The sequence below is a fragment of the Apaloderma vittatum genome, unplaced genomic scaffold, assembly GCF_000703405.1.
Source record: "Apaloderma vittatum isolate BGI_N311 unplaced genomic scaffold, ASM70340v1 scaffold1806, whole genome shotgun sequence".
Taxonomy (NCBI): Eukaryota; Metazoa; Chordata; class Aves; order Trogoniformes; family Trogonidae; genus Apaloderma; species Apaloderma vittatum.
This window is the reverse complement of record NW_009722100.1, coordinates 50231-63099: the sequence shown is the minus strand read 5'-3', so window position 1 is coordinate 63099 and position 12869 is coordinate 50231. Positions and strand designations below refer to the sequence as shown.

Genomic DNA, 12869 nt, shown 5'->3' with positions numbered 1-12869 from the left:
CCTACAATGGGGCATTGCTGGAGTCAGATGGCCACAGTCCATGGTTACTACTGAAGTCCAGCTGGGAAGACCAGTGTGCAGAGAGCAAGCAAGTCCGACTTCATAAGGACTCAAAAATCAAATCCTTCTGACTTTTATTGGTAACATTTTTATTTTCAGGCTGTATTTTGATATAATGTCTCCTTCAAATCCCTTCTCCATGACTTGGAAATTTATTTTTTGCCTAGATAGACACCATTCTGAAGGAGTACTTTCAGCTAGTCTTCACTTTGCTTTAGGCTGGAGCATCACCAAGTGAGATTATTCTGCTCTTTTCAAGTGGAGCTGACTGTCCCATTTCATTCTGAGATCTAGTACACAGGTGAATGCACTACTTGTTGAACAAATAGTAATCAATAACTGAAATGTTTTGTCTGGCTGTTTAATAATTGAAGCTAACAGCATACATTAGTTAAAATGCCTCTTCATTAAATGGAATGTAACTTAGTCCCCTACTCCACTCCCCTATGCTCTCTCCTATTCTGCAGGCATTTGCAGTTAAAAGTGAAGCTTCTTCTTCTGCCGTGTCTTTTCTGTATCACCATAAATGAAGAACATCTTGATTAAAGCCTCTGCTTTAATGTTTGTCCAATAGAAATTGCATTCTTACATCTCCTCAAGAACATGTTATTCCCTCTTTACTCTCCATTCTACTGCTTTATTCTTGCCCTTATTTTTCTGCTCAATTTACAGTATGTTACAGGATCCTCATGGTATCTTACTACAATTTTGTACAATACTCACCTGAAGCAAGCTTTAAGCACAGTTGGAATACTAATAGCAGATTATAAGAGTAAAAGGAGCATTGCCCTTACAAACAGTGGTGCATACGAGAATTATCACATACCTTGAAGCTGTACTGCTTGGAAATTGCTACAATACTGTGGACCAAGCTTATTAATCACCTCCATAGTTTCCACAGAGATGGCTTCTTCAAACAAGTATGTAGGGCCAGTGCGCCAGGTCAAGGAGGACTTCTGTTTCCAAATTCGAGGAGTAGCTATGTACCCATAGACATCAATAAAGGAAGATGATTCCATGGAAATACAGCTACCTGGCAAGGGCTGGAGATACTGCATCTGCATCAGAGAAAGAATTCACTAAGGGATGCCAATACGCTCTGGGTGTCTTAAGTCCCTGGAAGGTACTGCCTGCTGTCTCTTTCCTCAGTGAAGTCTCAGCCAGCTGTGCAACACAACTATCAAATATTGTTTAGAAATTGGACTTTCAGAAGTACCACAAACACACCCATTTTGGAAAGTTCAAGCTTATTTTTTGTTCAAAAAACACAGTCAAAATCATATCAAATGTCAGCAAAGAAAAACCTTATCTTGACCTTCAGACTTATTTTTATGTTCTAAACTTCGTAAACCAGACTGTGACTTTCAACACAGAAAGCCAAGTTACAGGTCACATCTTGCAGTAGACACCTAGATAATAAACAGATCGTGAAGACTATAGAGTGTTCAAGTGCATCAGTTAGCTTCAGTGAAAGTAACATAATTTAGGAAATTGGATCATTTATTTTTGGTGTCAAAATAAGGACTGAACCTCCTAAATTGAGTTTATTATTGTATTTAAATGTGAGCAGCTGTAATAGGAAGTAGTTGGATTTTTGTTTTTGATAGAGATATACTATACTGTACTTCAAGGTTAGCCCTGCCTTTAACTATTTACCAAGGTTAGCCCTGCCTTTAACTATTTACCATAAGGATAAGAGAATCCTAGCATTTACTGATCTCTGAATAACAAGATGTAGAAGACAGGGTTCATCAGTGTTAGGAAGTAGGATCTGATACTTGGGTGAACAAATATTAGGCCTGATGCTAAACAGTAATGTTCACTCTAACCCCACCATCCAGCTCCACCACGATCCTTTCTTCACTGTACGCATCAAAATGAAGGCTTGCATTTTGTCAGAGATCCTAGCACTAGGAAAATCTTTTATTTACTAAAAGCTTATTTTATTTATTATGAGCTGTTTCACTGTGTGTTAAACACATTTGTTGTGAATTCTTTAATCAATTGCAATGTTTAGGCCTAGTTTTATTGATGACTTTCAGTCTTGTTTGAAGGAAGGCAAATTAAATTAAATTTTCATTCTTGAAATGGATATAGGTCCCAAAAGGCATTTAGAAGACAGATCATTTTTCTCAAGTATGGGAAAGAGAATATTTGGAATTAAGCAGGTTGCTTTTACAAGAGAAGTATAAAACACACAAGTGAGCTTTGCATGTATTGAGATTGGTTTGAAATATGGGAACAGGAAGGAAGAGACCAAGGTAACAAGTTTTAATAAATAAAAGAATCCTATTCAAAAATAAAACCAAAAGATCACCACACCAACTAGAGCTGCAATAGAACTAGACTGCATTTTCAACATTGGCAACATGTAGCATTCAAAATCCAAAAATAAAATCTCAAATAATTTGACATTAACTTCAAAATCAGGAGCACTATGATAGTGATAACATAAACCAGGGGCTCTTCTCATCTGTTCTGAAGATTATAGACCTCTCAAATGCATTGGGATGGCTTTCTCATGATATCTCAAGCAACCTGGGAAATTCACCATGAGAACTGCTCCTATGCAACAAGACCACAAGAAATGACACAGTAGGGGAAGTACTATCTATACCAACATTTGCTAAAAACTCATTCATTGACAGAAATTTACAACTTTCTCCTAACTGAAATTTCTTTAATTTCTATTAACTCAAAAAAAAGAACTGTTTTTTTAATTCAAGAGTTATATCACACACTGAAAAACTAACCCAGAGGAACATCTGTCTGTTCCCGAATACTTAGCGTGCTGATAGGTAAAAAGGTCACTGACTGATCAGTTGATTGTTCGGTGTAACAGGACTAGAACAACTTGAAATATGCCTGTGTAAGATGCTTGAGAAAATTCAGTTGATCTTGGGATCCTTGCAAAGAGCTGGCTAGTCATAGAAGGTTTTTTTTCTCTATGACTTCCATTTTTCCAGGCCTTTCTTCAAAAAAAAAGAAAAAAAAAAAGAAGCTGCCTACCTAACTCATCACCTTTGCAGCTTTTAGTCTGAACCCAAAGTATCTTCACTTTAGGGTCACACCTTACCATGATGTTCATTTTATAACATGACAACCGACATCTGACGATCCTGGCTGTAATCAGAGATTCTCAAAATCACTAATTAATTCAGAAAAATTTGACCTAAGTTTGCAACTGAATTTCATCAACATAACTCAAGCTACCTGCAAACTAGGTAACCTCAGCTTTCAGATTCACCACTGAAAATTACCCTGGCTATTTGCATGGTGAGCAGTGAAGTAGGAACTAGTTCAAAACATCAGCATAAGCTGATAACATACTTCTGAAAAGCAGCAAAAATACACCCTGGTTTGTATGGATTTCTAATTCCACTCACACAGCACAGAGTGGCATATGAATCACGTGGAAGTCACCATGCTTGGAGTATCTCAGGTTAATACTGAAAAGTCATGATACCTGCACGGAGAGATGAAAATGAAAAGCAATGAAAGGCAAATGTCAGGCAGAAGATCTGTGCAGGGAGCCTTTACCTTTGCAGAGCCCAGCATCTGTCCATTTATGTAAGCTGACACAAGGCAGTTCTTCTTTGCTTCCTTAGCAACTGTCACTGTGAGATGATGCCACTGGCCAGTGACAAGCAGCTTGCCACAGTCAAACTGGACTTGTCCTGGAAATGGTGAGGGATTTAGGACCTCACCCTCAGGTTCCATGATATCTGTAACAGCAAAACCACGGTGCAGTCAACAGAAAGTCTTCCCCTGCCTCTGGAACAGAACTATTAAATGTAACACAAAGAATATGAGTGTCTGTGGGTACAGAATGGTTTTGTGCTCTTCTGTTCAACATCTTTAGAATATTCCCTGAAGGTCTATTATAACGACCTCAAATCTGCACAACTCTCAAGATCCCTCCAGTGTACAATGTGTCATACTTCCAGATGGCTTGATAGTCTCAATACTGAAAAACTAGATTGAATTAGGATCAAGCCAACATATTCTCTAAGAGGAGTACACATCAAGATATTCAATGAGTTAGCCTACACAGAAGAAAATTTCTAGTGAATTCATGAGATGATAAAACTCTGTACATTAATTTGGAGTTTTTATGAAAAGAGACAAGCTGGAATTTTTAACGTCACCTAAGACAGAGTACTCAATGTCAACTGCGCATGAAAAACTCCAGCTATTATTCCCACTCCATTCCCACCCTCCTCTGCAATATTCAGTCACGTTCACATGTGAAGTACCTGCTGCACTCAGTAAAGTGAAATTGCTAAACATCAAAATGGAAAAAAAAATATTAATAAGCCGGCATGTTAGAAAAAATTCAAAAAGTGAGGAGAGGAAACAAGCTGTTTGATTAGGAAGGTAGATCATTCCCAGCCTCCTCAGTCTTACTTTCCAAACCTGCCTACGGCCACACAGAATGAGCACAGAGAGACCAGCTGGTTCAAGTCCACACAGTTACACACAAACATGTAACTGGCATTCAAAAGTTTTCCTTAGAATATCTGTAAGTTTTACTATATATTGCAGGCCACAAAATAATTTGCAATACCCACAGCAAGCTTAAAACTGAAATATGGCCAAGAATTGCAATCACAACAGGCTATGAGAAGAAAACTGGAGAGTAAAAGTCTCCCCTTCCTTATAAGAAGAGGAAATTTGTTGATGAAAAAATCCAGATAATCAGAGAACACAAGACTACAGCTTTGCTTAGAAAAGCCTTACCAAGCGGCTGGAATTCTACTTCTTCTGTGGAAACGACCAAAGAACAGTTTTGTGGGAAGAAGTTTACTGAAAAGCAGACAAATTCTTGCTCTGCTCTTGACATGTGCCTCACGACTGTGAGGAAACGGAGTGGGTGACTATTGTGCACCAGACCTAACTTGCTAATCAGAAACCAGCAGGAGAGTGTCAGGCCGCTTGAGGGAGGGAACATTCTGGTGCCTGTAGATAGGAAACAAAAAGGCAGTAAGGAAGTTGGTTTCCCTGTGCAGACATTAGCAAACTGCTTTCTGTTTTGTTTTTAGTCCCATACTACATAAGAACCAATATTAGAACATGAGGTTTAATTTCTGTTCTGTTCTATTAAATTTCATTGCCTGTCTTTAAGATCCTAGAGACTGCACATAAGAGCACGTGCACATCTATAAAAGGCCTAAAATTGACTGATGAGAAATGACTACTAGATTTCCATGCCAAGGAGCTCATCAGTTGGCAAGGACTGAGCCAGAAACAAGTTTCCTCAAAGTTCACAAAGTTCTGGAAGCAAAATGTACAGCCATTTCCCAGTTCACCCTAAAGGATTTTGATCTATAATAGAACCCCATTTCATGTTAAGTGACAGTTTCTATTCCTCCCATGGGAGATCACCTTAAAATCTGGTAGCTCTTACTTTTTAAATCTGTTTTGGTAGCAGCCTACTTTAAATTTATATTGCTAATGTTAATGCTAATGCATCACTCTGTTAAACTGCATCTGACACTGCATTTTGGTGAACAGTCTGAGTTACAAAGCTCAGAGCTGGACTGGGAGATAAAGATGGGGACATACCAAAATACACGATGTATTTGCTGCCATATCTTACAGAACCACAGAATTGTTAGAGTTGTAAGGGACCTCTAGAGATCATCTAATCCAACCTCCCTGCTAAAGCACAATTGCCTAAAGCACGTTACACAGGATTGCCACTGCTGAAAGCTTTAAGTGGAGTTGAAAAGTCAGCGTTTCAAGAAGCTGTGAGTGAGCCAAAGTGCTTACCCATGCCAATTCCTCCAGAGACAGATTGCTCTGCACTGGGTCCCATGACAGTGGCCAAGGTAGGGAGGTATAAACACCTACAAAAAGCAAGCAAGTATCCATTTATCAGAAACAAAATCATCCCTGAAGGTCACCAGTGACTTAATACTGCAGAATCATGGTAGCAAGACAGAGACAGGCTACTAGAAATAAGATAATAACAAAATAGGTCAGTAACATTGCTGCAAGAAAGGCAGCATTTAGGGCATCAGGATTGACTAAGATGGAGAGAGAGAAGTGTTTAGTTGCTGTACTCAACATAAGGGCTTGGAGATTGCAGAGCCACGAAAGAGAAAAGCAACAGCAACATTACCCGTATCCTTCCATGGACATGTCAAACTCCACAAACGATGGAGCCAAAGCATTGTCGTGGAGCTGGAAGTTTCGAGGTGATGTCATGGAGATAAGACTCATTGCAGTCTGGAGTGCCAATGCAGATCCTTTAGACACCCAAGGAGAGTTGCTGACAGCCATAACTGTCTGTAGATCAGTCTTTTTGTCCACCATATCAGAACCTACAAGACCAACATAGTGCCTAAGCAGTGTCTGCAATACTTACTTCAGTCACAGGCTTTGCCCATATGCAGTTCATCACTGTTAAGAACAGCAATGCATGCTCTTCAAATAACACATCCTCAGCAGCCTGCAGAAATCCTCAGCAACACACAAAAATATTGCACTAAAGGAATTCTGAAACGGGAAGCTGGCAGGAGAGATGAGCAGAAGTGGTATCCATATCTCCCCATTCATTTTCAGGCAGCTCCAAATTTCACCTCTAATGAAAAAGGTTCCTGACCCACTGGTTCCATTTTTCTTACACACAAAACATTCAGTTCTGCCATAAGAGAGTAGTAACACCTAACATGTGGGAGAGGATCTGCAGAATGACTGCAAAGAGCACAAGTCCCAAATCAGGCATCTCATAGGCATGAGAACAGTTTAAGAGCCAAATACTACTGCCGTAGCCTTTCATCTACAAAATATGTTAGAACAGAGAAAGGACTTGGATGGAATGCCCTGTATAAGCAAGACAGGCTACTAGGATATCCTAGAGATTACAAAAAGCAGTGCTTTTTATTCACATCTTTATTCCTAGCTGTATACTACAAGGAAAACATGCTGCAAACCCAGGACACAGTCCCCGTGGTTTGTGGAATATGATTAGTATTTTTATAGATCACTTCCACGTCTGATCCAGAAAAGTCTGAGTCTGTATCAGCATCTGGCTTGAGCACATAATATAATTTGATCTCTGCTGGTCATTAGATCATCTTTCAGTGCTAGTCAAGTACCACCCATCCTGGGTAATTCTCAGTCTAAAATATCCACCTTCACTCTGACTGTCTCGGAACAACCTATTTGAACAGCAGTTTCCAATCATTACAGAGACATCTATAACCCAGCCACTGTACCAGTAACAGGTTGTTCACTGTGTGCTTACCTTCATTCCAAGCTGCATTAGCTGAATCACTCCCCTGACATGAAAGGAACTTGGTCTTGTTTGTGCTGGGCCTGGAGGGTAGTGGTGGAGAACCTCCCAACCAAAGAAATTGCCTAGCATGAAAAACAAAGAAGAAAGCAAACAAAAAAAAAAAAAGGAAAACAATCAAGCCAGACACTTTGGAGTCATAGCAACCATACGAATACAGTTCATCCTTCTGAAAACTAACTTTCTTACTGGATACTAAATAAAACAGAAGGAATGTTTTGCATTCTATTATCATAAATATTTGTTTGGCTTTACACTTCTCCTCTCAAGGTTTTCTTATTGAAAAAAAATCAAAGGTTTATTTTCTTCAGCAATATTTTCAACTACTACTGATTGTTTCAGAAAATATCTATTGTGGTTTATTTTGTCTTGTTGTTAGGTTTTTAAAGAAATTCTGTTCCATTTTGAGTAAAAGAAACCCAATCTTCCACTGCATATCCATCTTCATCTGCATTCTGGTGTCAGTTGTGTTCTCTATTGCCTAGCATTTGTTAGCATTAAAGAAGGAAGTACACTCTCAGTGTAGAAACAACTGAAACTGAGAAAAAAGACCACGTTTTTTGTTCCTGCATCTGTCATTGACATGGATCAGAGCCAAGATAAAGTCACTATTACTCTTCAGGAAACAACTTCTCCATATGAACACCAGGAGAGAATAACCCAAGTTGTTTTGACATTACTTAATTAGTTACCATTCATAAATGGCAGAGATGATGCAGCAGAACACTACAGACTCATACCATCTTCAGTAAGTCATTTAAGCATATATCCTGTGATCAATATGTAAGTAGTATTAATTGAGACTTGAAATAAAAGGCTAAGAGTCTTGCTGATTTAGAACACTACACGAAGTGTCTACCTATTACCCAAAAATTTGCATCACTACAGCAAATTGGTTCCATTAGATATAAACTGATACCTTAACACTTCTGGCTCAATAGCCTGTGATGCAAGCTTCTCAAACACTCTAGTGAGGGGGAGATGCAGTGGATGGCTCTCATTGCGGAAGGCATCCTGACAGGACGTTATGATGGTGCTCAGTAAGCCAGATCCACACATCACCTGGCGACTCTTCTCTGTCTTCACCAGGGACTGGATGTGACCAACCAGAGCACACTGGATTTCCTGTGAGAGCTGAAACAGACACAGAACTGGAGTCAGTGGGGTGGAACTAAAACTGTGCATGGGAACTGGTTTTGTTCTTCTGTCTGTTTGTTGTTTTTTTTTAATTGTCAAATCTCTGGGTGTAAAAGTCTGGCCCAGAAAAGAAGCCTCTAAGGCCAGAGCCTCAAGTGCAACTGCATGGCTGTTCTATAAAGCTTTGCACTTGAACAGCATGCATATATCGATCTGGGCAGCTGCTCCACCATTCACAATTGAGCTTTCCTGTCATAGCACTATGGTACTGATCGAAGAGAGCAATCAGCTGTCATACAAAAGAAGAACCACCAAGGGCAAGTTATTAGCCATAAGCTCCAGCATCAACACAGTAAATCAGAATATATTTAACATCAAGGGCATGGACAATCATATTGCTATGACCTACCCATCATTATAAAAGCACTGTTCTTAAACAAAACTGTTACTAGCAGTATCATGAAACATCTAATTTTAAACACTTCTCTGCATGCTTTGTTGAGTTTAAACTTTACTTCATTATTACTTTTTAATGGTCTTAAAGAAGTATCTCAATTCTCATAAAGTATCTTAAGAGCAATTAATTCCCAATTAGGAATGGAGCCTATTCCTTTGACCTAATTAGATTTCACACAAAAGTAACTGTGCGTTATATATTTAAACACTAATCACTCAAAGATGGAGTGTTCCCTATCCCCAACAGCTCTTTGGCTCCTCTAGGAAGTACCTATGCAAACTTTCAAAGAAAAGGACAACAATGTTGGCAGGAATGCTGATTAGGACACTGGGATTTGATTTTATAACTTGAATGAGAAGCAACTTCTCTGGATTCAGAATAAACTAGTTTATTAACTGTAAAAAAAAAATTCAACTCTTTTACATCCAAACCAAATAAAACCAGTACAGGACAATATCAAAGCCAACAAGCAATTTGTTTTCAAAGTTCTCAGCAACCAAAAGTCCCAACTGCAACACTTAGACAATACTACTAGCACATCCTTTGCAACACACAAATTGTTTTTGTAAACTCAACTAGTATTTTTGATATCTGAAGGGCAGGGTTTTTTTTGATAACATATTCTCTCTGAAATCACTTCCAGTCACACAAGTTTCACTGTGCATCTCATTACATATGGAAATTATCCACCAGACTAAACTACACTGATCTTCAGAGGAACCTATTGCTACAGTGTATCAAAGCCTTCCTTATAATTTTTTAGATATTTTAATTATTGTTTTACACCATTTTTTACCGGATGCAGGAAAGTATCTAGGTTTATAAAACCATGAGAAAGCAGAGAAGGACACAGATCTTCACTAAGTGAAATTACTGGTTTACTCCAAAATAAATCCAATAAAAGCATAATGGCATACAACAAATGGATTATTTTAATTAGCTCAGCAGCATTGTCAATACCAATATTGCCTTGTTTTGAATGAAATGCGATGTTTTCATGGGTCTTAGTTCCAGTAAAATGAGATTTTAGTGGAAATATTAATGGTGGCCAGGAAACCAGGCTGTGTGTTTCTATATGCATGGATTGATTTTCCTAACACATATTACTTGCAGCATGAATTACAGTATTGAAGGTGTATGTAGTGAACGGTGATGGTCTCACAGCTCTGCCTCAGACTAAAGTCTCAAGGGCAAGTCACCTAGCAATTTGCCAAATTTGATTAAGTAGTTCCTAGATTCTTACTACTAAGAGACCATAGTTTTGAAATTTGGTAGCTGAATTTAATTTGCTGTTATTCATCTTGAAAGTGATTATGCTATGTTCAAGATGAGCAGGAACTTTGAACCTTTGGCCATGTGTGTTCACTTCAAAATGATGTAATTTCCTTAGGTCTACGAATGATATAGCAATAATTCTGTGTTCAACTGAAGAAGCAAACTTACTTTTCAACCCCAAAGCATCTCTCACTTGAAAAGCTAGTGGCCATTCATAGAAAACTAACTTCTTAACATATTACAGAGATTTAGTTTTACTAATGAAGAAATCAAGGCATTGAAGGCACTTTCAAAAAATTCCAAGTGACCCAGGATTTTAACTCATGCTTTCAAATGAAAAGGTAGACATCCATTAGCTTAAAACCCATTGCCTCTAGAGAGTTCAAGTCACTGTGCAATTTTTTCCCCTTAAATTGTTACAAAAAATATAATTAATAAATTTATCACAGCTCAAATTCCTAATGCTCAGTTCCCAGCTGCAAGCATATTCCCATTCTATCACAATATTTTGCTGATTAACTCTCACCCACTGACCTTAACAAGTAAAACTTACTTTACTAACAGTATGTATAACCGAGTTTTACAAAGTTACAGAATAACTTCTGTTCATGCCCTGTGGACTGCATGAACTATTTCTACTCTTCCAAAAGCGTGGACCTAGACAGAGCCTCGTTAAATGCCTGACAAATGATAACATCTCCATCAGGCTTTGCAAATTTGCCCTTGGTACAACTTTTGTGTAAGAGAAGCTACAGAGCTTTCCTCGTATGAATAACAGGGTGGCTCTTGCCTTCTAGAAAAGAATACACTAGCACATCTTGTCCATTTGATACCAGGCAACAAAATAACTTTGTAATGTTAATAATTCTGTTGTTAATTCTGGTGGTCTGACAGTCCTCTTGCTCTCCAAATGAAATTTAATTGCAGTGGATTTTTTTTCTCCACCACAGTGTTACCTGAATGTAGTGTGTCCTTTCCATTTTTTCTAAGCTACTGTGCGGTGCTATAATGATGTTCATCAGATTCCCGAGAGGCAGGCAAATCTGTCTCTATGTGCTACATTACAAATTATATGATTGCATGAAAAACAAGACAATGTACAAAACTGTCTTTGGTACAGTTAGCCAGGGATTCTTGGCAGAGTTCCTATCCCTTCAATCCAGAGTACGTTACCAAGGTTTTAATGCAACTTTAGAGACACTGGCTGCTTTTTAAGGAGAAAGTGAATAGCAAGAGAAACATGACAAATAAAAGAGCATACTATGAGGCTGGAGGCATAGGAAGAAAATTGCATGGTCTGTACAAACTGTGAAAGCTTCAGAAGTTGTTTGATCGATGAACAAGCAAACTTCTTACTAGAAGCCCAAAAATAACCTTGGAAAAGAACATGCAGGGAGGCTGTGCATTTCCTTTTAAAAGGAGAATGCTGTGCTGTGATCAGGCTTAAAGAAAAATCTCCCAGGAGACTAGGCTAGAGCAATGCCTGCAGAAAAGTGCTCAGGGGAAAGACGTGACCTTCAGCTACCAGATCAGGCTGAAAGATCCAGTCTCAGGGTGTTTCTAGTCTCCTTTCTCCTACCAGAGTTCTGGTACATTCTTCTTTCCTTTCTCCCAAAGCCTGGGCTGCAAAACCCAAAAAGGAATGAGGCTCTGGCCAAACATCCAAAGAACTTCCTTGTGCAGATAAAGCAGTGCAGTAATTCAGGAATTTGCTGTGATGTTAATCACAGAATGCTAGGGGTTGGAAGGCATCTCTGGACACCTAGTCCAGCCTCCTTGCCAGAGCTGGATCACCTAGAGCAGGTTGCACAGGATGCTGTTCAGGCAGGTTCTGAATGTCTCCAGAGATAAAGACTCCACCACCTCTTGTCCTGTCGCTGGGCACCACTGAAAAAAAGGCTGGCCCAATCCTCCTGACACACACCCTTTAAAGTATTTATTAGCATTAATAAGACTCTTGCCTCAGTCTTCTCTCCAGACTAAAAAGCCCCAAGTCCCTCAGCCTTTCTTTTTAAGAGAGGTGTTCTACTTCCCTGATTATCTTTGTAGCCCTTTTCTATATCCTTTCCAGCAGTTCCCTGCTTGAACCAGGGAGCCCAGAACTGGACACAGTACTTCAGATGCAGCCTCACCAGGACAGAGTGGAGGGGGAGGATGACCTCTCTGGACCTACTGGCCACACTTCTTGATGCACCCCAAGATGCAATTGTCCTTCTTGGCCGTGAGGGCACATTGCTGGCTCATGGTCATCCTGTTGTTCACCAGGACTCCCAGGTCCAGCAGCTCAGCCCTCAACCTGTACTCATACACGGGGTTATTCCTCCCTAGGCGCAGTACCCTACCCTTGCCCTTGTGAGTTTCATAAGATTACTCTCTACCCAACTCTCCAGCTTGCCCAGGACACATTGGATGGCAACGCAGCCTTCTAGTATGTCACCCACTCTTCCCAGTTTTGTGTCATCAGCAAACCTGCTGAGGGTACACTCGCTAGCTTCATCCAGGTCATTGATGAATGTACTGAACAGGACTGGACCAAGTACTGATCCCTAACCCTTGCCTTGGGCCTGGCCTAACTTTAGCCACATTAGCAGTGATAGCAGTAATATAAGTCTAAAGGCAGACTAGTCTCAAATGTCACAT

At 39.5% G+C, this 12869-nt stretch overlaps 1 protein-coding gene across 1 annotated transcript in view; it reads right to left on the bottom strand.

Annotated features, from left to right (window-relative positions):
* The window catches only part of WDFY4 (WDFY family member 4), a 136639-nt gene that overhangs the window by 95814 nt on the left and 27956 nt on the right, over nucleotides 1-12869 (bottom strand). Inside the window, 7 exon segments of the mRNA XM_009871628.1 lie at nucleotides 887-1118; nucleotides 3601-3785; nucleotides 4801-5019; nucleotides 5833-5909; nucleotides 6185-6386; nucleotides 7313-7425; nucleotides 8280-8494. Coding sequence (XP_009869930.1) covers nucleotides 887-1118; nucleotides 3601-3785; nucleotides 4801-5019; nucleotides 5833-5909; nucleotides 6185-6386; nucleotides 7313-7425; nucleotides 8280-8494 — 1243 coding nt within the window.